The sequence below is a fragment of the Falco cherrug genome, chromosome 4 (genome assembly GCF_023634085.1).
Source record: "Falco cherrug isolate bFalChe1 chromosome 4, bFalChe1.pri, whole genome shotgun sequence".
Taxonomy (NCBI): domain Eukaryota; kingdom Metazoa; phylum Chordata; class Aves; order Falconiformes; family Falconidae; genus Falco; species Falco cherrug.
In genome coordinates, this window is record NC_073700.1 from 12741005 (window position 1) to 12767011 (window position 26007).

The 26007-nt window shown below is 40.2% G+C and overlaps 1 protein-coding gene across 1 annotated transcript in view; it reads right to left on the bottom strand.

Moving 5' to 3' along the window:
* UROC1 (urocanate hydratase 1) overlaps positions 1-26007 on the bottom strand; it is a 45153-nt gene that overhangs the window by 7193 nt on the left and 11953 nt on the right. The window contains exons 4-18 of the mRNA XM_005432529.4: positions 25143-25202; positions 21877-22005; positions 21134-21195; positions 20071-20137; positions 19343-19486; positions 15497-15585; positions 14952-15014; positions 14061-14240; positions 12511-12608; positions 12192-12264; positions 10742-10863; positions 6316-6386; positions 5253-5351; positions 3424-3523; positions 455-536 (exon numbers count right to left, since the gene is read on the bottom strand). Coding sequence (XP_005432586.2) covers positions 455-536; positions 3424-3523; positions 5253-5351; positions 6316-6386; positions 10742-10863; positions 12192-12264; positions 12511-12608; positions 14061-14240; positions 14952-15014; positions 15497-15585; positions 19343-19486; positions 20071-20137; positions 21134-21195; positions 21877-22005; positions 25143-25202 — 1439 coding nt within the window. The remainder of the gene's footprint in view (positions 1-454; positions 537-3423; positions 3524-5252; positions 5352-6315; positions 6387-10741; positions 10864-12191; positions 12265-12510; positions 12609-14060; positions 14241-14951; positions 15015-15496; positions 15586-19342; positions 19487-20070; positions 20138-21133; positions 21196-21876; positions 22006-25142; positions 25203-26007) is intronic.

Genomic DNA, 26007 nt, shown 5'->3' on the forward strand with positions numbered 1-26007 from the left:
CTCATTGCACTTTAGCACATAAGCATTTATATTGGGGTCCTAAGGTCACAGATTTAAATACAGCTTAAGGGGAGACCTAAACATAATCCATCCACTAACACTCTGGCTGTGCACGTGTGAAGACAACTTTGGAAGCAGGATCTGTTCAAAAAGACCACAGCAGACTGTCCTTGTTTGGCAAATTAAGTTCTTCAGACTGTGCTGTGGGCAATGTCCAAAACACTTTTTCTAGACATATGGGCATTAATTAGAAAAGACTTTACCTTATAAAACCTTTACCACACTTTACCTTATAAAACATCCTTTCAGCCCTTGTTTCCAAATCCCATCCTTCCCATGATCATTGTACTATTCCAGTAATAGACACATCTTTTCTGCAGTTCTCCCCACACGCATACACAGCAGTGGTAATGGGATTCAAAGTCCAGCTTTAGAAACAGAAATAAATTCTTACCAGCCAACTCCACCACCGTTGTGCAACGCGACCCAGGTCGCTCCTCTGAAAGCATCTCCTACAAAGTTTTGTACCGCCATGTCTAGGAGGAGAGGAAAGATGTTACGGGTCTGACACGCTGCAGTCATTTTTTTGTTGTGCTGCCCAGGACATCTTGATTCCGGCTGTGTGAAGGCAGGGTTAACTCACAGCTTCTCTCACAGATACACACTGAACATCTCATTCCTGAGAGGAACAGGCAAGAGATTTCCCTCCCGCTCTTTGCCCCTACACTGGAGGAAGCAAATGCTGGTTTCACACTGTGGTTTGTGAGGACTCTGGCGCTTTCTGCATTTGTCACCCATTTCAGGCAGCTGAAGAACCTACCGCTCCCCAGCTGGGAGAGACCTCCTCAGGGTGGAGAGGAATAGTCTCCTCTCCTTTGGGATGCCTCAGCCATGGAACAACAGGCTAGACGCATCCATGTGGAGGGTTTCAAAACGGGGACACACACACCTGGAAAACTACACACCTTGTGGCTCTAGAAGCCTGAAGTGTTTTCAGGTCAGACTGCAGAGTTCATTCAGCCCTGGGCAGAAAGCCAGCCTAAAGCCAAGGACTTGCATTTTGGAAACAGATTTGGGAGGAAGGTGATACAGGCCCCGATTCTCTGGACATGGGGGAATTTTACCCTGAACACAAACTGCTGAAATCACACAGGAGGTTTCTTTAGTTTTTTAAAAAAGAGGAAAAATAATTAGCAGGCAAATGTAGTTTGACTAATGTCAAATGCATGATTTCCACTTAAATTTTGACTAGAATTTTGTATATTCACTACAATTTGTGCTAAACCATATACTCAGAGAGGTGGAAAAAGGTACACAGAGAGGACAAAAATTTAAAGTTTTAAATGTAAATTTTTAAATTTAAAGGTAAAATGTACTGAAAATATTTGTCCAGATGTAATTCAGGACAGATTTAATATACCATTTGCTGTCCTTTTAACAGCAAAAATAAGAGACAAACCGTAATATCCCCACCAGCCACATTTGCAGACCCGTAGTTATGTGCCTGATGGAAAAAAAGAGTTTACTTGAGCACTAACCTATGTTAAACCCTGTCAAAAGCCCCATTATGGCATCTTTTATCTGGCATTATGTCACTTTAATAACCCAATTACCATAATTACAGTGCTGTCAAGAGGGAATGGGAGAGATCAAAATCCCCATATTCTAAAATGTACAGATTTCTTCCTCAGCCACCAGCGTGATAAGAGTGAAGACTGCACAAGGAGCACAGCAAGTGGACTAAAAAGTAATAACATGCTGCTCCTTGGCTTTAATAAAGGTCAGGAACTGTGCAAATGTCTGCGCTGAAATACACTTTGCAGAGCAATGATGACCTATGTTTGCCAAGGATCAGGCTGAGGTACTTACTGTAAAACAAAATGAGACATGGAAAGACTCTGCAAAAATCCTGTGTGCTACAGAGGAGCCAATTTCACATGAACCAGCTCAAATGTGGAGTCAAAACAACAGGGAAGAAGGGACAGAGGAAGACCTAAGGTATTCGTTCTTACCTCTCAAGGCTCATCTGGTAAAACAGTTAGGTCTGGTTTCAAAGACCTGACGCTGAAATCGGTGGCCAACAGGCTTTAGATAAGCCCTTGGAGAAGGCAAATGGTTCATGTAAATCACAAAATGCAGAGAAAACCTCACAGCATGATGAGCAATAGTGTTTAGCAAGACTTGTTTTTATGGCCCTCTTTTGCGGGCATCGCCTGATATTTACTTCTGTTGCTAAGACCTTTGGTGGAGACATCACCTTGGATTGCTGTTCTCGCTGCAGCTGCGCCGTTTTCTCACAGCTTGTCAGAACCAAACACTATTTGAGGCATCTATCCATCTGGCCTATTAGAACTAGCCAACATATTCAAAAAGTGTTGAAGTGAGACTGATAGACACAGCTAAAAGCCTCATTTCGTCAGGAAATCCAGTTAAGATAGCAGGGAACTTTCCTCCTTAAAATCAAGCTATAATTTGGTTCTATTATGAATTCCCATAATGGAAGTAATTCAATATGCTCAGCTACCTCTGTCATAATTTCTCCTTCTGCAGCAGCTTGTATCCTCTAATCTCATACCACTTTGTGACTGTCAGTTCATGACATGTGGAAAGACTACTGGCCTAAAGCTATCATCATAATTTCCACTTTATGGATGGAAAATTGAGGAAGATTTAGGTTAAAAATTGCTTAGTGCTTCACTAATTTTTTTTTTTTTCAGGTCTCCAGTCGGATATTTCTTGGGTTTCTTTCTCAAAAGCATCCTTTCACAAACTTAAAAGGAGAGTCTGGTTAGCTCAGGTCAGGTGTGCGGAAATAAAAGCTCCATTTGTACAACAAACCTACATGATCTGCCCACAATCCCATTGTGTGAGCGAGCAACAGGGCTTAGAGTCTAATCCAGAATGCCTGACTTCCATTCTTACACTTTTACTATTGAAGTATATTACCTTATGACCAGAAAAGTTCCTTTCAGAAACTCCAGATTGTTTTCTTCAGCCCTCAGGCAATGAAGTGAATGCAGCTGTGAATCTTTTTCCTTTAAGCAAAATACTATTATAGACCCGATTTTGATCTTGTGGATCCCAAGGAAATACAGCTGTAATACTGCTCTGATCATCTCTTTGAAACAGCGAGGTGCAAATTAAAATGAAACCGAAGATACACCCCTCTGAGACAGACTGCTCTCCCTGAATCTGGCGCACCTTCACTGAATTTTCAGCATTGCTCTGGACTTCTCCTATGGAACTAGCTCTATGTTCATGTGTGTATCACTATAAAGTCCCACGAAGTTTCTCAGGAAATCTGATTAATTGGGATTAAAGGGTTAAACAAAAATATTTTTAAATGTTGCATAAAGAGCAATTTCTCTTTTAAAGCAATTTCCTTGTTTGCCTGGACAGACAGGCCTCAGCTGCTCTGCTGACCTGCGCAAAAGGCTGATCCATCATAAATGTTTGACGTTTCTCTGTAAGGACTGTCGGTCCCGCTCACATCATGGTGATCTCGGCTGAGGACTACTGGAGCCTGCAAAAAGCCAAGGACAAGAACACGGAATCCTTCACAGACTCTCAATGCTACCAAGGACCATCATCTGGCGAATTCAGCTCTGTCTTACGTCAGCTTTACCCCCTTCTCCTAAACCCCCTGAAACACCTTCTCTGCCCATTATTTGTTATAAAATGGTTGTTCACATACTGTTCATGAAAGTCACCATCTTTTCATAACTAAGAATAAGAGCTTGTTTTTATGCAGATGGCATCCTCGAAGGAGGGCAGGGAGAAGAGGGGAAGCAGTAAGGTTATTTCATCTGACCACTTTTTGCTGAAATTTCAAAGTATACAAAAATCTTCATTAGAAATAGTTCTTGTTTGCTGTTGAAAATGAAAACTAACAGTAAGAAGTTTTACATTTTTCATTCTTTTGGTAGACTTCAAGACTAAAATAAGTTAGCAATGAAAATCAGTGATTTCATATAGGTCAAACAAGCCAATTCTTGATCTGGAATTTAACTGACAGTACGAATCTAGATCAGCTTGCAGGTCTTCATGATCATATGCCATGCACAGGGTTTATATAAGAATAATTTGCTCTTGGCACAGTGTGGTCTGGAATTAGCTGGCTCTGATTTATGCTGTCAATGAATTAGAAAACCATTGAAAATACACATGAGCACCCAGCTTGCAAGAGGAGGAATGGAGATATGCAGAAACAAAAAAAGGACAGAACAAAATCCGAAGGGCCTGGGAGTGTGACCTTGTCAGTCATAGCTCCAAGGGAGTGCTCTGTCTGGTCAGGTTTATTTTTTGAGAGTAGCTTGCTGTGACGTTCATTTTGAATCCTGAGAAGGTCAACAGCATTTTAAGTATTTTAACAAACATTTTCTGTGTAAAAAAATCCCAGACCTTTCCTAGCTGGGATCTATTCTAAGTTTTACTTGAGTTTGCCCCTTCAAAAAGGGTAATTGTAATTCAGCTATAAAAAAAGATGGAGATGAATGAGTGACAATGCCTTGATCTGATGCTGCTGTACACACAGCAAGTAATGGGTGTAATTACAGAGTGGTGCCTTCAGGATTTTGGCCCCCCCCAGGATGTCACATTGTACCTCTACCTACAATACTCACAAGGAACTTTGAAAATCCCTATGCAATCTTGCCCATAGCATGTATTTTTACCAGCACATATGGTCAGTGGGATTTTACCCAGATGAGTGAGAGATTACTTATGCACTAGAGTGGCAGCGTCAAGGCTAACAGTTTTCTTCATTCACATATGCAATGCAAATGAAAATTGACTGCAGAGCTGACTGTAGCTATAATATGGCTGAAAGTGAGGATAGAGGGTAAGAAGCACTGGAGAGTGGCACAGTCCCTTGTTACTTTTAATGTCTGGGGCACTGCTAAGAAGTTACAGTCCCTGCCTTGAGTTTTCAGCAAATCACAGCATGGAATGTTGTGCTTGTAGGTGCCCAAAAAGAAAAAAAAAAAAAAAAAAAAAAAAGATTCCCAACAAAAAGCAAAGCATGGCATATTTCAGAGAGTTTCTAAACCTGCCTCTCCTATTACATAGCGCAATACTGGTGACAGGCAGAGAGGAGGACTGAGCTCTAATACATGCTAACAGAATATTGGTCCCATGTAAATGGCAGGCACTTCTGCTCTCACTGGTTGAAGCTTTGTTCTTCCCCATCTGCCACCCCAGTCTCAGATATTAAACACAATTACTGGACCATATCAAGACAAAAAAAGGCAAACCTTAATCCTTCCTTCGGAGATCGCTCGATTAATAGCCACAGCTATAGACACACGACCCCTCTGATCAGAATATAAGATTCTAGCTTGAGACCCAACAACCTGGAAAACAAAAATGCTAGAGTGATAAGGTTCACTGTGCAACTTGCTTATCTTTAGGCCCCAGATAAATGGAGTCACAGGAGTGACCCCTTCCCTTCTGTAGGAGAAAGCACAGATTATTTCTTCATCAGCATCCAGAGAAAAAGAAATGAAAATCCCTCTCTGAACTGAGTTTTATCTACACTCACACAATCAGTGAGATGTATTTCTGTATTCAGCTGTTACTGTCCAATAAATCCCACTTTTTAAATCAACCTGATTACTAGGCTGTAATCCCCCTATCAACAAATCCCTTATCAACAGCTGAGAAGCAGAGGTTTGGAAACTGGCAATGGTGGGCTGGAAAGGAAGAGAAATACGGAGACAAAGAATGGCAAGGAACATCTGTCCTGCACAGCTATGCTCCTCTCCAACTTTAACCCCACAGATCAATCTGGCTCCCAGATAAGGAGAGTATGTGTGAGCCCTACAGTGTTACCGTTTAGCTGCACACTGAGAGCCTGCCCTAAAAGAAAAACAAAGGATGCTTCACTGGCATCCCACTTCCTGCAGTGCAAAAGGATGGCAGTTCTTTGGCCTCATCACCTGTTTTGAAAAGGGTACTGGGAACGGCAGGTGTGAAGAGGCTGGGCCAAAGCAATGCCAAGAGAGACAATTTGAATAGCATTCTGAAAGAAAGGTAGTTACAAATGAGGTAGAGGGTGAATCATTAGTGTGTTTCACTCCAGATACAACAAAAGTAGATATTGATGGATTGTTTGAACATTTCCAGATGAGCAAGTGAAAGGAAAAAATGCTTCAGCTCACCCTGAAACCCTTCTGTGTAGAGAAGTTTAAGTTATCAGCCCTGGGAGTTACAGCCAGTGTTTTCATTCATGCCCACTCCTGCTTTTCACTCCAGCAATCAACAACCGCACTCTGGACCAGGAGCAGTTGCACGTGGTGAAGGAGGTTGTGCACTTACCAAGCTGTGCCTGCCAGCTTCCCGAATCCAGCGGATGTTATCATGGTACTGCTGCTTCACAGATGTGCTCACTCCCAAGAGAAAGCAAGAAAGAAAAGAGGTTTTGAAAATGAATGCAATATGCTTTAAACTGAATTTATTTCATCTGACAGCACTAGGAAGTCAAATTCTACTCTTGGATACAAGCATGCATATAGGAAATGCTATATAGAATCCTCTGTGCAGGTGATGCAGTAATATGGCACCATATATTTAGAGGTACAAGTTGTCACCCAGGAGACAGCTGGAACTGCCCAATCTTCAGCAAACTAAATTAAACCTTGCAGTGTAGTTTACACGTACTGTTAATTTCTGGTCACCTGGCTTGCTGTCTACTCCTTTTCTGAGGCTTTGCTGAGTTAGTAGCTTTAGCAAACTCCCTGACATTGGGTACTAAAGTCCAGCCTTGCACCAGGTAGTAACTCCTTTGAGCCAGCCAGTAGAAATTCTCAGAAACAGCTGGCAATACATACTTGAGGATAAAGTTACACCAACGCTGGGATATAAATTTATAGCACAGCAGTTGCTCTGTACTAAATGGCCCACGTGAATGTGTTTATCCCAAGATAAAACTGAGGTACGTTGCCTTGCATTACTAAGCACAAACTGCACAGAAAAACTTAACATGGAGTAGCTAGTTTAGGTGTAAATCCACCCTACACCTTGCTTAGATATATATATTGTTAGCTAAGAAGAGAATTATACATAATGGTTTTATACTCTCCAGCTTCTCCTCTCATTTATATCTGTGCCGTTCCATCTCAATCAGCCAAACCAAAGAGGAGTAAGAATAAAGATACTTGAAGTGACAGACAGTGAAATGCAGCATATATCAGTCAGCTAAATATTGACCTCAGTACAATCAGCTCTCTCCAAAGGCACAGCACCATCTGTAGCAAATGAGCAACGAAAGGGAGAGGGGGTATGGAACAGGACAGAAACATCATCTTACTGTCTTAATTTTGGGGGCTTTTACAGTTACGCCTTTCCATGCAGGCTGAGTGTGAGCTCAAAGAGGTTACAGTGGCTGAAGAAGTTACTGCCTGTAGGCTCTTTCTGGATGGGGTAAGCTATGTCACGTTACCTTGTCCTGAGCGCCATGGTCAGCTGCCAGGGCTCAGCCTCAGCTGGCATGCGGCAACATGCTACGCCACAGTGACTGACCTGCTCATGCATCGGAGCTTCAAGTTATAAGCAGTTCTGTAGATGCCAAGATAGCATGTTCCCCAGCACTTTCCAGCGCTCACCCATTTTCAAGTCAAACCATAATGTACATATAATTTATGTTTGAAAGTCAGCCAAACTGGAGAAACGGCACTCTGCTAACTTGAAATTGTCCCTGATAACTAAGAAAAGTGTTTAGACTACTGTCTTTCTTTCCACTAGGCAATGTCAGCAGACATGCATAGTAAAACTAAAAAAAGGGAAGAGGAAAAGGCAAGATATTATATTTAATCTGAGTTAAACACATTGTTAAAGGGAAATGTAAAATATGCTTATTCCTGCAGAGGCAGACCTTCTGTACAGAAAGCTTTAATGATCCTAAAGCACTGACAGGTCTTTTTGGGGGTTGGCTCCAAGTGATAGCTTCTAAACTCTGCAATAAGGATTAACATGTCAGCTCTCAGCTTCGCAGGGAGTGAAAGATTAAACACTTGCTAGTCCTAGTAGGATTGTGCTGCCATTCACAAGCTTTAAGGAAGCATCTTCTAGAAGGTAACGTGTAGTATTCACGTGGGTTATTATAGATGTTTAAATAGAGTTTGCAAGAGTTACCTTTAGAAAAGCAAATAGAGAATGAGTGCCTTTCTATCACTTCTATAAGCTATATCAGAGAGTACTTCCCATATTTTATACTTCACAGTGCACAGACTTATAGAAAAGATCTTACTGTCTGTTAATTCTATAGAACATATCCAGAAGAGAAGCCAGATGAGAACACTGGCTACAAGGACATATCTCAACACAGCACGTTTGTCCCTCCCAGTCACCAATAAACAGTCATATTCTCTATCCTAAACTGTGGCGCATCCAAAGTCAGATTTCACCAGCTACCCCTGGGAATCCTCCCTTTTATTTAGTCTTACTTCCTGCAATCGAAAAAAATCTTACACCTCCTTCTAGAAAGACCTTAACTTTAGAGTAGTTCCATGTGTCTCATTTGCTAAACTGCTGCCTCCACCTCCCCAAACCAACTGGAATATGTTGTGGAGTCAGGCATGCTTCTGGTGTTTCATGGGCCTTTGTACTTGTTTAGCGTTTGAAAGATACTAGAAAGCATTGTGTACTCAGAGAAACAGTCCTCATCAACACAGAGATTGGCTGCCTTTGCTCTTGGGAGATTCGTGCAAAGGCATCTCTTGTGCAAAGGCTAACTTAAAAGCTCAGGTACCTTAGGAGTGGAAGCAGATAATAAAACTAAAAACTACATAGGACTTTTTCACAGTTTGTAAGGTTTAAGCACAAAAGTTCTTCTCCACGAAAGGAGAAGAATGGTTAACATTGGACTCAAGGCCAAGTCAAAAGTTTAGATGCAGAATGCAACAGACTTCAGAGTTTTCTCTCAGTCTTTGTAACAGATTCTTTTACGAAATTCAAAGGTAGTTTCAGATTTTAGATGTCTATGTGTGTGAGGATATCCAGACCCTGGAATCTGGTCCAAGCCCAGGTCCCATAGGAAGCAGACAGTGAGTGGAATACTCAAGAATATGAATCCACAAATGGCTCTTTATTTTCTGGCCAAATTCTGCTTTTATTTCTCTTTGAAATCCTATTCGTGTTGTCCTGCCAAATTCAGAAAATCCAGTAATAGCCTTGCCCTTTAGCCTGCTTTCACTTGTTGGGATTTTTAAACGTAATTTTTCATTTAAATTAAGAAGATACATGTGAAAGTTCAATGCTTTTTGTCTGTGGAAGACACTTCTCTCCGCAGCTTTACATTACCATCTATTTAAACAGCCACATACTGTTGTGTACACAGTAACTAATTCATTTCCTAGTCTTGCAATGCAAACCATCCAAAATTTCACCCTCCCTTCAATTAAGCCAAGGGACCAGGTTTAAAAACATGGAAGTTTCAATATCCATAGAACAGGGTAGGCACTTCTGGGTCATTGCATTAAAAACACATCATGCTCCGCTGCTATTTCTTGAAAATGACTCCTAAGGAAAGTTTAGGAGAATAGACGGGACCTTGCAGGGTCAGATCCACTCTATCAATAATTCACCTCTTGGGAGGAAGAGGAGGCTGAACACCAGCCTTACATTATAGGGAGGCAACAGTAGTTTTGTTTCAAATGAGGCATATCTGAATGTGGTATATCCTTTTCAGAAATACCACCCTAGATCCTTGCAATGCTAACTGTTCCAGAACAAATAGGACAGCATTCCATTTTTTCACACTTTGATTCATATTTCAATGATGTCTTTCATGAAAGAAGCAATAAATATTTCATATGCTCTCCTCCCCATAAAATGTGCTTTAAATTTCTGATCCATTTCCTTCTGATCCCCTCCTTGATTCTGAGAAGCACAAAGCTCCAAGCTCTGGAAAGAGAAGAGCTGAGGACTTCAGTCATAGGGGACAATGTCACTTGAGTCTTTGAGTCTGCTGTCCAGTTACTTGTAAAAGTAGACAAAAAGAGAAAGGAGTAGGGTCTTCCTCTGCAGCCTGGGAGATTTGGATTCATGTCTGCTGACACAAAATTAGCTTTGCCTCAGTTCCCGTTCACAAGCAGGGGATAACAGTAGCAGCCCACTTTCAGGGATACGGAAAGACAGGGTAATCCCCAGATACTAGAGTAGCATACCAGTAGTATTCCAGACTGGTTCCACCAGTGAGTAGAAGCAGCTGTCAATTTATTAACAAATATCAAAGAAGAAAGGCCTCCACATTGTAATCACAAATGGATGATGCTGGATGGAGCACCACAGCCGTGAACCCCAGGTTTCCTGCCACCGATCTGCTTGCTAGGCTCTTAAAATCCTCCTTAGGTTGCCATGCCTCATTCACCTGTGAGACCGGGGCAAAGCAATTTGACTCCTTTAAAAAACTCTTGGAGGCCTGTTGAAAGATACTGTTTGCCTTAGAGTTTCAAGGTGACGAAGTGCAGGAAAAATCTGTGGCAAATTAAAAGAAGCGTGCTCAGCCAAAATTGCAACAATGGCTTTGGGATCAATAACCTCTCTGCATGGTGTTTTTACTTTTTACCTACTGGTTACACTCCTTACAGGGGTTTGAGAACAGCAAGGTTTCCTGCCCACAGGGAACAGGCAAGAGACTGCTTTCTGTGTTTTCAGCCAAAAGTTAACACACATTTCACAACTCTCAGACTCCTTTTCTTCCCAAAAGCACCCCCAGTGATGGGGGCACGGGATGGTGCCTTACCTCCCTGACGTATAAAGTCTTCCAGCACAGACATGGCAATTGAGTCGGTGGTAGCAAGATCCTGTGGGTCACCTGAGGTACAAACCCAGCGGAATGGCCCAAATCCCAGGGAAAAAATGTCCCTGGGAAGAGAACATGTTTCATTAAGAGATAGTTGAAATTCTTTCCTTATTTATCCTGGCTGCTAGCAGTGCTTTTCTTTCATTAGCTGGAGACGGAAGAATTTGAAACATTTTCAATGAACTAATCTAAACAGAAACATCAAGGACCATTAATTGAGAAATTTAACAGTGCTGTTTCACACAGCCATTGACTGGTGTAAAAAAATACAGTCAGGCCAGAATTCTGATAGGAATGTCAGGGAGTTCAGTCAAACAAGTGCATCATCAGATGAATTGCAATTTTTCTTTTGTTTCATCAGATATACTCTCCCTGCTGCCTGGTCTTTCATCCTTAACCAAGGCTGAGTGCATCTACACTATCAGACAAGTGTAGATTTTGAACAAGTGCCTGAGTCCAGACTCATTTGCTGTCCACATTATTTACACATAATAGTAAGACACACTTCAGTTGAGTACCAGAAGAAGAGATCTCATCTGCTGGGTGCCTTACTCTATGTTCAAGCCCCTGTTCACATGGTATAGGCAAGTTAAGCGTGAGTCAGAGGCAAAACGTGTTGTAAACCTGAAGAGATCTCCTCAGCTCCGCTTTCCCTACAAGCAGTACGCACAGGCTGGGCAGGAGGTACAGTCCTATTTCAGATGTGGTTTTAACTTCACTGTAGGCATAAGTTTTTATGATTTGGAATTGAGCTCTACTGCTCAAGGGACAAGCTCTTGGGTTTTTTAGCACCTAGAAGTGAAGTTGCATATAGTTATAGGCTGTGACTTGACTGTTCTGTTGAGTAGAACTGCTTAAGAAAAACTGATGCAACAAAAGATAAAATGCAGGTATTCATGTAAAGGAGTGAAGACTTTTGATTTGGCAGTGTTTTAGCTTACTGTTCACACATCTGGCATCTGCTTTCCTAAGACCTTTTAATCCTGAAAAGGATAAAGCTTTACACCAAATTATCAAGACATGCCATGCCTTTCACAAAAAAGTATTAGCAAAACCTCTGCTGTCAGAGTTTACTTATGTTAATCACATATGTCTCTCCAGGTCTGACTCTTCTTTTCCTCTGCACACAGGAAGATGCAAGGAGTAACTCTAAGGAAGCCAACAGAAAATATGAGCATGATACTTACAGCCAAAATAACATTGTCCTAAACTAGACTGGGCATTACTCCAGAGTGGAGAAAAATAAGACTAACTCTGGCATAACACCTGCGAGATCAATGTTCCTACTGCTGTTGACTCCTTTTTGTAATTTATAGAGCACTGCAAGATCTGCACTAAGACGGAGTCACAAGGCACTTGAGTGCTTTATTCCAAACTCTCCCCAACATACCCCATGATGTGCTGAACATAGGAAGGATATCGAAATTCTGTTTTATTGCCTCCTCTTTTCTCAACATCAGCACCTATGAAAGAATTTTAATAGTCAGTGACTTGACGAAGAAAAACTATAAAATGCAAAACCAGAATGCACCCGGGTTCCCATGAAGGCTCTATCTCAGCCACAGAGAAGATCAGGGGTCTTACAGAAAGGGAGAGGCTGAAGAGTTGGCATAACACAGCGGCCAGCCTTATCCTACCAAAATGTACTGCTGGGAAGATGCATGCAGGATTGTCTTTGTTTCCACCTAACAACTCCAGAATCTACTCACCAGCCCTTTGAGCTTCCAAGAGAAAAGCATTGCCATAATCCCAAAAAAACATGCCCTTATCAGCTAGTTTGTTAATAGCAGCCACATGTCTCCTCAGACTGAAATAAAGAAGGAAACAGTTATTTTTGAGATTGATAAAATATCAAAAAGAAAAATACCATGAACTCACTAAAGACATGGGAGTAAGGGGAGACAGACATATCTGAAAGACCCCAGAGAAATCCAGACATAAACCCATACAACATCAATTGAGGTGCTTTCAGTCTGTAGTACCTATTATCCCCAGATCTTGAAGTGATTTAAACTCATCAAGGGAACACCATTAGTCAGCAGAGAGAAGCCATGTCTTTCAGCAAAGAAACGCAGCCAGCTCTGAGAATGGAAGGTAATAACAAGAAACAGCCTACACAAAACTGCAAAACAGTATAAGAAGTTCACAGAGAAAGTGAGTGGACACAGAACCAGAAAGTGGCTGAACATCACTGTCCTGGCCTCTCCCCTGTCCAAAACGGCTCAATTTTCCCTTTGCCTCCAACAGTGGACCATACCCTTCTGTGATACCATTTCCACATAATATTATCTAGTTCCAGTCTCAATGCATAGTTGCATATGGAATTGTACATGCATAGGTGTAACCGCTTGGAACTCGAGAGATAAATCAATGCCTAACAAATTAAATCAGATTTTTTTTGGGGCTCACACCTAGATTGTCAGAAATTAGTCTCTCCCAGAAGTTTACCTTCCTGTTACCTTTGTCTTAAGAGTAGTATGATACAGAACTGGGAAACTGGAAAGGTCCTTACAGGTCCCTCATCCAAAGTCAAATAGATTATATGCCCATATTCCACCTTCTACTGGAAAAATGTCTCCAGCAGGAATGTTCAAGGTGAACAAATCCAGAGCAGGAGCCATAAAGTCTTGAAAGTACCAGCTGAGAAAAACAGTACAGCTTGTTCTGTTCCACAGTTCTTTATTTCTATATAAATTGTGACAAATTGCTTCCTTTATAATGCCCAATTCCAATTTCACTTGCAAAGTTGTAAATCAGGAGTAGCTCCCCGAAATCCAGATGCTGGATAGAACTTATATTTGCAGCAAGATGGGAGGATTGATTGGGGAAGATTTTCCGCTCCTCATATCCTTCTCTAAAAAACCGTTGGAAGCATGGTAGGTTAGATGGACTTCCTGGCTTTTTATGCTATATTCAGTGAACCTAAACCTACTGGTAGCCTATGTGAAATTGTACTTATTGTCCCAGATTTTTAAAACCTAATACAATGTAGGAACTTACAGAAGTGATGTAAATCATTAGTGTTCAGACCTCTGATCCTATATGCTACAGACTATAAAATGGCGGGTAAGTGATGTCTGCCAGATTCTGAGTGATAGCTGTGTAAGTACAAAGCTGGGAGTTATTAGTGCTGTAGCTTTACCCCAGATTTCTACTGAAATATCAAAGACCAGAAACTTCTTGCAAGAATGACAGAGATCCGATCACTTGCAGAGCAACTAAACAAAAGGTTAAAAACATGTATCACCAAAACATTTACCTCTCTTGTACCAGGGTCCGGTACTTCCCTGGATTTGTGGAAAGAAGCTGCTTTGCTTCCTCAAAGCCAAGCTGTACTGGATAGTACCCGCCACTGAATGGGTTATGACACGAAGTTTGGTCAGACCCCAGATCAACTAGCAGCTCTCCTGTTGTGTCCAACTCATATACTAGCCTTTCCCTGGGGAAGACAGTGAAAGGAGTGTTTGAACAGAAGCTGTCATTTCACATTCTAGCTCCTCTTTCAGGTGAAATTCTTCCATCCCAAGAGGTTGTTTATAAAGATATGCCCTTGGTGGGCTAAGTGTTTTAGCAGTCAGGAGATGGGAAACAACGGTGACGACAACGTAGGTGCAACTTTTATAATTCACATTTATCTGGGCAGGAATGGTGGTAGACGAGTCAGGTATCAGTATGACGTACCAGTCTCACTGGTCAGTATCAACCTTTTGTATATGGTGACAGTAAGATTTACTATTGGATAAAGCCTCAAGAGTGCAGGAATTTCTATCCATCATCTGATTATTTTTATTCAATCAGCACCTACTTCTATTCTTCACTGAAGTCAAAGACATTTCCTTGCCAACCAATTAGCATATGGTTAGAAGGAAAGGGATAAATTCTTCCTTCATCCAAGGAGGAATCTTAGGGATTTCTTTCCCTGAGAAATTAATTGTTCCGTAAGGAAAGGAGCAGGTGCACGGGAAAAAACTGGGAACTGGAGCACGTGGATGAAGACCCCTCTTTTGACAGTACAGTTTTTCATGAGCATGTAGAGTAATGAACTCAGCACTACATTTAATGCCTTTTCTCTTCCAAGGCTAGGAGCCAGTTCCAGGTTGACTAACAAGCAAGAGCATTAGTATATCCATTATCCACATATACTACTTACCATAGATCTACCACGTTCCCATGGTAACCCAAACTAAGGGCAATTTTATTCTTTCTTGCATCTCTAGAACAGATTAAAAAGATTAGCTGAGAAAATGCACCTCATGTAATTCCATCTTACAATGTACAAATCACATACAGAGTCAAACCCAGCAAAAAAGTCTATATGTGGTTTCCAACACTCATCAACAGATCTTTTAACCTTCATGTAAGTGTTAATCACTGGTTCCAGAAAGCTTGAGTGATGCTTCAAGAGTAACTTTAATTGTAATTGCTTTATGCATATTCATGGAACTGAATGAAGACACATTTAACATATATAAACAATATGAAGCATTGTTAGTGACTTGCAGTAAGCACTGGTAGTCACTAATAATGACTGCTGCTGTTTGGAAGGATGGATTCACATTCAAAAGCAGATTCAGCATAAGAAGAGGTGTCCTTCAACCACTTCTATATGCACACTAAAATGGCACAATGCAGAAAGATGTCAAGTGAGGATTGGGAAGCAGAGGGAGACTCACTGAATGATGCTACAAGTCATACCTAAGGCGAGCAATGCAATGGTCCAGGTTGTTAGAGATTTCCATCAGCCATCCCTGCTTGTAACGTTTCAAAAGTGCTGCTTCATCAACCTAAGAAAAATAGCACACATCTTAAAACTTCTGTTTCCCCTATGCAGTCACTTTTACCTTTAGTTTTTTCAATTAGCCTGCAAGAAAGAGTAGCAAATAGGTAAAGGGAATAGCCCTGCCTTGGTCTTAAGAACATAGAGTAATTGTTCAAATACTTATTTTTCACCTCCGATTTTTTTACACTTTGTTCTTTTTTACTCCAGGCTCAAAGCAGGAAAAAAAGACTTTCTGATACGTCACTTCTCAAAATATTTTACAAACCAAATATTATCATTAAAATTGTACAAGAGGTAAGAATAATTAACATTAGCAGAAAAATATTATTGTTTCTTTTCATGATTATATTGAAAAAAACAAAAGCCAAAATGTTTCCAATTTATTCTTCAAATTTAGCTATTTTCTGTGGAAAAAAAATTCTTTAATTAAGGAAATATTTTCTTTGATCAGCTCAGAGACAGACATCTCTGCAAGTTCCTTCAGGATGAAGCAACATTTTGCTGAATAAAATCCTCACTCTTGTTCTTCAACTACTGGTTGAAAATCTCAACCAAATATGGAAAAGAAGAGGAAAGCATTTTCTTGTCCCAGCTGGCTAATGCCTCTAAAAAATGGAATGGATCAAAACAAAACTATGCCTTTAATTCCCTCTTGTTTGAACTTTGAAGCTCCAAACAAGCTCAGTCCCAAATCTGCACCCTCTTCTGGGCTCAGCTTCTGTGTGTGTCAGTGTGTATATGCATAAAAGACAGCTGGATAAAAATATAAATGGATAGACAAACGGTGGAGACTTTGGCACAGGTTCCATATTAATGGTTCATTGTACAAACTTGCAAATCATTAATACTTTTATAATGAGCTATCAGTGGCATAAAGCAAGTGGCAAAATTAATTCAAGCCAATTTACTGTGGTAGTAGCGGATTTAAACACCCACAGTGGTGTGTGTGCATAAGAACACATCATGCATCTTGTAGTATTTCATTAAAGCATTTTTACTTCTTTATAATCCACCCCTGTCATTTTAATTCTATAATTTCTCATTAACAAAGTATTTATATGTAAATTAAATAAATTCTGTATTCAGGAGTCACTTGAACACCAGGAAACCTTTCTTTCCTAATTATTCTTAGCATGAGAAACCTTCCATCATTTCCCACATCAGTAATAAAGCTATCCTTCCAAAACCCCAGATTATGATAATATCAGTGTCACTGCCAATGGAATTATTCAATAAAGTCAGGTGCCATGGGGAACAGCTTCTTTGGGAGTTATTTAAATCAGCACAGGCAGAAAGATATTAAATGGTCTGTATGAATTACAGGAATTGGATTCATTTAAATCTCAGCATAACACAGATCAGATCTATTTAGATTTGTTTCCACATCCTACGTATTTTACTTCAGCCCTCTCTGACAGTCTTAGTATTGCAGGCTTGTTAGCATACTCAAGAAAACTAGCTTCTTTGAACCACACTTTCAAAGATATGCTTGCTTTTGATCAACACCTCAGTAGTTTAAAAAATTGCACAGATGATGAGCTAATGTCACCTCCAGAGTAACCCTAGAGAGCTTAGCGCAGCTCAGAAGAGAGTCTAGCCCTCCACACAATTATTTCATAAAATCACAATCTGCTTCATGTCAAACAGAAGAGGTAAAATACTTGCACCATTAATCCCTTCTGTCTAAGCTTCGGAAGCCCTGGCTGACAAAATGACATCTCTTGCACAATTCATCAATTTGCATATTTGTCATTTGATGATATGTCATCAATTTGACATAAAAATGTCATTTGCATAAATAGTTCCTTAAATAAATAATATGTACATATATATAGCTATCCACATGTGCTCCTGAGACTCATTTCCGACAAGGATCATCTCACAGGAGATAAAAACCAGGCGATATTCAGTCTCCTGAATAAAATCATCTGCAGCCGTAGAGATGAAAAGGACAAAGGACTGCTGCGAATAGCATTCACTGGAATCTTTCCTTTGTATTTTAGCATTTGAAAGATCATGATGACAGAGTAGAAGTCTGAAAAAAAATAATTTATTCACTAATAACTTATTCAATAATAAATTGAATAAATATACTTCATCTGCAGGGAGTGCCTGATGAGATCTCAGATACATGTAAAAGTCATGTGTTAATAAAACCACTTTTGCACCATCTTTGTGAAACAGTTGAAATGCTAACCTTCCACAAATAAGGCCTGAGCTAGCCAGAGCAGGTCAGATTTACTGTGTGCCATGTGGGCAGTTTGACCCATTATGTTTTGAATTTTAATTATAATTACCATTGGTCAGATTGCAATATTCTTACGCTTTTCATTACAGCTAGTGACATGCCCACAGCAGAGGTTTGCCAGCTCATTCTCTCTATAAATGACTTTGGCTGAGAAAGCGAAAGCCCCGCTCCAGTCAGCTCTGACTGGAGTTGAGTTCTCAAAAGCCTCTCTTCCTCTGGAGCAGTAACAAGAGCTCATCACCTGCAGACAGTCAAAAGAGCACAATGCATTTTTGTCAGCCCTGTATCTGCTCCGCCAAGAATGTTTCCCCAGTGTATTGAGTTCAAAGGTAGTCATGAGGAAAGCAATGCATGGAAATGTTTATTGTTTCTCAACAGCCAATATCATTAAAGATATTCCCTACCATTTTCACAGAATTGCAGGGCAATATCTTCTGTTAAAAACTGTTGCAGTGTTTCTGCAGTCCATCTTTCTGTCTGATTTGTTAGAACAGAACATATGACCAGCATAATAGCTGAAAAATGCAGGTATTAGGAGAACCTAATGTTACTTTTTTATACAAAAATGTATTTCACTGAAAACTTAGAAACATATGCACTTACCAAAATTATGATGTTAGTGTTCTGCATTATATATTATAGCTAAGGATATCTGTAGATCCACTTGATCCTATCATACACTATTGCGATTGCTTGGACATTAACAGTCTTTGATTAACAGATCATTAGATTCTCTTTGTTTATGGGATGAAATAGCTGGGCTATTTTAACATATTTGGAGCAAAGAAACATTACGTCAGGCTGAAAGACTCTCTATAAAGAATATATGCTGCGGGTGAGCTTCAGGGTAAAGGGAAAACGGTAGTACAGAACTTCCCCCATCAGCATTCTCCCTTAGCAGAATTTACCTTCACTGTCTACAAACTGGGATTCTCATGTTTCTAATTAGCCTCACTGTCTTCATACTGAAGCCAACTTTAAAATTCCCAGTTTTACAAAATCCCATTGACTTAAAGAATCACAACACCAAGCAACTGTGTTAGTCCCAACCTTGATGAGTGAATCATACGAACATTTTTAGCGAGTACTTTCCATTACACCTGATAAGGGTACCTGAGGAAGTAGATTCATTACAATGTAACTAACAGCTTTTTAACACACTTTTTTTGGCAAAAGAGATGCAGTTCCCATAGGAATTGGCTGTGGAAGTTACACCCTTTCACACATGAAACGAGGGTAGCTCAAGCACTGAGAATGGCTCACCTGACAGCATCATTCTGCATTTTTTTGTGAGGCAGTCCTAACAAGTTACAGTCCATAGAGTCCCTTAGAGTCCTTAGAGTCCAACCCAGTGAAAACTGCTCAGCAATGGAAAGGACAGACAGACCTTAGAAAAGGGCATCTTTTTCTGAGTTTGCCTTGTCAGGGTTACTTGAGGAACATGTCAGATCAGGCGAACAAGAACAAGGGTTCTGAGTCAGCACATGAAGAATACAAGAAGGATTGCTCTCACCTCTGCGATGATCCCCACACACCCAGCAATGACTGCAGCCTTTGCTTGAGCCCCACTCATCCCTCCAAGACCAGAAGTAACAAACACCTTTCCAGACAGGTCTTCTGCCTTCAGGTAGCGACGGCCTGCGTTAACCACTGTGAGCTGTACACAACACAATATAGCAGTTATCAGGAGCTATTTTTCCTGGAGTTTCTGAAACGTAAAGATCTTCTGTCCCTTTTGCAAACAGAGTTCAAAACTTGGGGGTCATTGGGACCATGAAACTGTTTTAATCTTTTAAGAAGGAAACTTATTACAAAGTGATGCTATGAAACCATCTGTCCCAATTATGTTTATTTCTTTCCTACGACACAGAACAATCAGTGGTTCCCAACATACTGCTCTTGGGGTAGAGAGACTTATTCAGGATGGTTGCAAAAGACAACTATGGAAAACAGCTAAGAAAATATTTTTATCTAACATTTGGTCAATTCATACTTCACTTATTGTAGCTGGATATGAGCTCAGACTGAGACCTTGATATCAGATTCCTTTAGGTCTGTGTTCTGGATAAGATGCCATGGACTATCTGAGTGGAAGGACGCTAATTTTTTAAGAAGCAGGCAACAAGAATTTCTTTGGTATCCAGAATATCCTCTCACAGCAATCCAATCCACCCCAGGCACCAGCAGGAGATATCCTGCTCTAAAAAGTATCAACAAGTAGACCTTTGCCCAGTTTCTTACCACAGTCCCATGGACTATTCCTTGAGGCCCAATGTAGCAGTAGCTCCCTGCAGTCATCTGACCATACCTAGCAACAGCAATGAACACAACGATACCACGTTACTCAGACTGGAACGAATTCTGTATGTGTCTACATGTTTCCAGTACAACAACAACAAAAAAAAAGTATCTGTGCTTTGATTTGTTGTTAAAGATCTGCTATTATCTAATTTACAACTTAATAGGGTTTATTCATTAGCAAGGCACCAACATGTTTTCAGAGGACCATTTAGCTCATTAAATTGAGTTTAAAAATACATGGGTCAAAAAACTGAGTGTAAACTTGTCTTGGCATTTAGCATAGTGACTAGGACACAAGGACACTTTTTCACCTTGTTGGCACCTTTATGCCATTGGTTTTCAGTGGCACTCTTGCTTTAAATCACAGCTGCCTTTGAAGTTTTTAGCCCAAAATGGTTGTCAGCACTCCTATGAAATTCTCAGTAAAGTGGCAATGGATATTCTCTATTCATGCTCCTTCATTTCTTCCAGCTTCCTTATCTGTCCACACCCAACCCTCCAGTGGTTTTAACTTAGTCTTTCCATAGTACACAACAGAATAACAATCCTGTGCTTATCAACTAAATCAGCAGTAAAAAAGCAGGTTAAAATCGTTAAAAAACCCAGTGATAACTCTCTACTTTAGAGCTTTCTCTTGGTGTGAAGGAATGTTTCATAACTCACATTTTCTGTAGATTGCAAAACCACCACTGCAAAGTGGAACTAGCCAGCGCTATAAGTAGGTTATGATTAAGGCTTCAGGCTGTAATTCAGCCAAGCCCCACACATAAACCTAATATTAATTCCTAGCAGACCTCAATTACATCCTTATATGTGTGGCTGAACATAACTCAAACTCCTAAATAATTCCACTTAAGTGTGCATAATGCTTTGCAGCACCAGGACTTTATGCAGCACAGTTGAAACCCATTTGCATTAGGTATTTTAACCAACCACTGCTTGATGTCTGAATTACATTTTAGGTAAGTATTTGATAAATTTTATTAGTGAGATATCTTCTTACATTGTTACTCCCAAAGCAAACATCTTCTCATATTCATCTCTGGTGGAATAGTTGGGAATAACCTAAGAAAACAATCAAAGGAAAACCCACATAAGCAAATCAGAGATTTAAGCAGCTCTTTTTAATAGCCTACATTTCTCTAACTATGGTCACACACATAGAAAACCAGTGAAAAACAAGAGGAGTAGTTCAGGTGTTTTATTCCATGCATTCTAGTATTAGAAAAAAAAAAAAAGTCTGTTCTTTCTGGCAGTGTGACTGCCATGCAAGTTTTAAGGAAAACAGTTCTCTAACCACAGAAGTAGCCTGCAGGGAGGTAGATATTGAATGGCTCAAAAGACTGGCAACGAATCAGTGTGTTCACTTGTCCAGCTTGCCTTCCAAGCAAAGCAGTCCAGATATCTGACCATCTGATTAATAATCATCTGTTTGCCTAATCGAGGGCTTTTAAATCTTCCAGACTGAGCCTAGCTGAACTGTTTTGGTCAAGAACACATACAGTGCAGGCTCAGTCAGAGCAGAAGTCATCTCATCAGGAGGGGACTGTGCCCTCCACCACTGCAGAACAGCACACTTGAAGTGAGAGCATCTGTACCGGAATAAATGCTGCAGAATTTTGGATCCCAGATTCTCCTGTGTGCTGTTCTAAGTTCAGGTAGTATAAATAAAATTTTAATTCAGCAAAACACTTGAAAACTAAACAGAAAAGGAGGAAAAAGAGGAAACAAGATGCTGATACCTACCATGCCATTAGTAATGATTAATCGAGGAGCATCCCAATGGCTGGGAAAGAGTCCCAGAGGATGTCCACTGTACATTACTAGTGTTTGCTCTTCAGTCATCTCTGACAAATAGTGCATTACCAACCAGAACTGAAAGGAAAAGCACAGAAACTGAGGGAATCTTTACATCTACATTTATGTTTCTTTGTGAAGCTGCTAAACTGAGTGTGAAGGCAGCTATGGAGATAATGAGGTGTATTCACATATGGAATAACAGCCAGAGCTCTCAACACATTCTTGCTTTTAATAAAGTCTGTTAAGAGATATCACTCAGCAGGAAACATAAATCACCAACTAGCAAAAGTCTGAATAAATTCCAGAATAATTTCTCCAGTACAAACCCCAGAAATCCTTCATTTTTAAAGCCATTCTAATTTTATCTTGAGGTCAGCCATTTGGATCTGGCACTTTTCTGGCAATCTTTCAAAAGGCAAGCTGCAAAATTTCCCTATAAAAGTGATTAAAATACCCATGCATAGTATTGATCCTAACCTGAAATGGGTAATTGAGCATCTTCTAGTGCTCATCATCTTTTCAACAAATGGATATTACAATGTGCACTTAAAAATGAAATAATTTTTGTTCTCAAAGAAAAAAAATCCACTTTCATTATACACAGTGAAAGAAGTCCTTGAGGCACCCAAGAGTATGCAAATAAATACATCTCAGCTTTGTCTGCATAATTCAGTAGTTACTCTTGATGTATGCCAAAAAATAGGCTTTGCTCATCTAAGCATAGATTTGACTCACGTCCATCATTGTGGATCACAAAGACCATTATATTCCACGGGACTTTTAGTATGTGACAGCTAGGCCTGAGGAGAGCTCTCCCATGCAATACTAGAATTCAGCAATAGCTTGAAGCTACAGGTTCTGTAGGGACACAAAGTTTTGAGAAAAAAATGGCACCACCGATCAAAGAGACAGCAGTATCAGTGACAAGTAAACAAAACCAGTTGTCACGGGCACTTCACCTCTGTGGTTGTGTCTTCGATCTCAATTAAAAATAGTACAGATTTGAAGCCAGCCATTTCTAACCCAGCTGATTTCCCAAGCTGCAAGTTAAGTTGAACAGCAAAGAGTTACTGGAGTTACTACCTTGCTTTTTACATTTTGGTTTTGTTTCATAAAAAAATCTTGAACAATCAAATTCTGGTCCTAGGACAGAACAGGTAACTAGCTGAACTCTCAACTCTTTAGTAGGCCAGGAAAAACATTGTTATAAAACTAGAAGCTGTAAGATAGATCTTTTTGCATTGAAAGGCACAACTAGTAAGAAGGAAGCAAAGGCCTTTCCTAGCTTAAGGAACAGTTCTGTTGTCTGCAGGCTTGTAAAGTTAGCTCTGGACATGGTTTGTTCTTTTAAAATCATTCAGAAGAAAGCACAGGTCTGTAGGGATGATATAAACCAAACTGAACCTTTTCACTAGGAATTTTGCAATGATAGATTTCCAAAAAAGCATGTTGTTTTCAAGCCACAAAGAGAACAAAATGTTCTGTCATAACTGAAACATTCATGTGATTGCTACCCTAAGTAAGCAAAAACAAAAAGGTTTTGTTTGTTCTGCTGTGAAACAACTGCAGGTCATAGCTCTGGCTTGGATAAGAGCAAGAGAAAAGAAAATAATTTTTTACTTTGGCAGCCCTTCTACTTCACCTTGCAGCCCAGCACCTGCCTAAGGGATGTCAGTCCAGTCGAGGCTGCTATATATTTCACATCAGAAATGCTGTAAAACTCATGTAGTTAACAGGTATTAGTTAACTGGCATTTACTAATCAATACACAGAATAAAGAAATGGTGTGCATTGCCATGGTGCCTTTCTTTTAAAAGCAGTCAGAACAGTTTTACCTTAAAAGCTGCCTAAGACTTCCATTTAACTCCCATTTACCAGATTAGAAAATGAAAGCATGAGTTTTCTTTTAGCCACAAATGAAAAATCACAAACTGGGAGGAAAACCCAGGTCACTCAGTCCCATGTTACAGTGAGGAATCCATTCCTGTCCCTTAACTAGGAACTATATTTGCACATTAGTTTTGCTGTTTGGTTTTTTTTTTTTAACAAGCAAGCCAGATTCAGATAAAACTAAAAGTTGTATACATTATCGTTTATGATAGAAGTTGGCTCCTTAAGCCAGCTTTTGCTTATGTAAGCTGCAGAATCAGAAACCAACATCTTCCCAGCCCTTTGGGAGTGATGCTGCCCTTCAGGGTGATGTAGCTTTTTACCTGTCATTTCTGCTCTGCACTGCAAAACTCAATACCACATCTCCACCTGTCCCCGCTCTGTGGCCTTGGGGCGTACCAGAGGCTGCAGGGATGATGTGGTTTTGGCATTTCAGAATAACCACCTTTATCCCTATCCATAGTTGCTCAGGATGGTTGTTCGCTAAATGTTCCTCCTTCCACTACACACCTGTAAGAGCATTCAGACCCCAGAGAATATTTTTTTCTTGAGAGAATAAATTGAGCTCATACAAAACGTGTCACACATGTTGCTGATGCCAAAGGTCTCCTGAAAATGTTTCCTACGTGCTTTTCGCAGTACTTGGATTAAAGTAAGTGTATGTATTGCCATTTTTGGCTAAAGAAGAACAGAGATTATACAACTACACCTTAAACACCCCAGCTTCAATTTTAGACAGGCTTTTACCCACCTGCCATTTTTTTCAGAAGATCAGGGATAACATTGCTAGGCAACACAATAAAGTGCACTATGATCTGGCCAGCTAGCATGTAAATATTTACAGCTAATCTGATTTGCTTAGAAAAGGACTCGGGATTGCACTTTCTTAAATCAAAACCTTTTTTTTTAGTCCACTAATTGTTTTGGAAAATGTTGCAAAAGTACCAGAAACAAGCAAGCAAAAGATAGACTTTTTTGTTTCCTAGAATTCATTTTTACGTTAAAATTATCTGTGTAAAACAGACACATTCAAATGCATCAGAGAAAGACCAAGAACTGGCCTTTACACCATCAAACACAGTTTGGTATGTTTGTGGTATTATGTTTAGTATTTCTGTTGGGCTGCCTGTGCTCTCCTTACTAAATAAAGCTCTCCCATCTATGTCGTTCGTAACTGAGCATTCCTATATCCAGACAGGATGTTTTGGAGTATTTTGAGACAACGACTGCCAAGAATTATCACAAACTGCCTAAGCAGAATGTGCATGGGGGAGGGTAAAACTGGTTTCATGAAACAAGTTGCAAAAGCAGCAATGGCCTACCTGCGCCCAGTTGCTGAAGACCTGCCCATTTCCTCCGTAAGTGACAAGCTCCTGAGGAAACTGAAAAGAGAATTTAACCATAAGGCAAGCAATTTTCTGAAACATTTCATGCTATCTCCAAGCAATTTTTGTAATCTCAGTAATAAATCTCTTCTAAAGCATATAGCATCAACACTCTTTAGATTATTGAAATCAGAAAATACCATCCTAAAAGTGATAATTCAAGAATAAATTAAAAACCTTTTTCAAAATTAGGTGTTTGTAATTGTTATAATGGTATTTTGGATGCAGAATACTACAAAGTGATTGCTTAATTGCAGTTTCTGTATTAGACAGACATCCAATAAACTCCCTTAAAGAGGGACTGAGTGAGCTTATAGTTTGGTTGCCACTAGCCTTTAGCACTGGAAGAGTCTATGACGAGCAGGGCATAGCTGCATGGCCTCTCCCCTGCCATTTGCAAAAAGATGCATTACACTGGGTAGTGCTTGTAAGGACAGACTCTGGTCCTGTAATCCTCTGGTCAATCGGTCCTCGAGGGACAAGCTTTCAAAGATACAGGAAGCATCAGCAATAATTTTTCAGCGTGAGTTGCAGGAGCAACGTACTAGGAGCTGAACTCTACCTGTCTCGCAGACAGCGACCAAGCTCCTGTATGCAGTGGGAACTGGAATGAGCCTTGCTAGTGTTGCTGGAGGCCTCAGAGGTCTGCATTAGGACCGGGACCCACTGTGCAGAATTCAGAACTGCACAGCAGGAAACTAAAGAACTTAATACAAAAGATGCCAAACCTTAGGAATCAAAATATAACCAAAAAGAAAAGCACAGAATCACATTCAGTCCCTTGCAGGCTTCATCTCGGAGA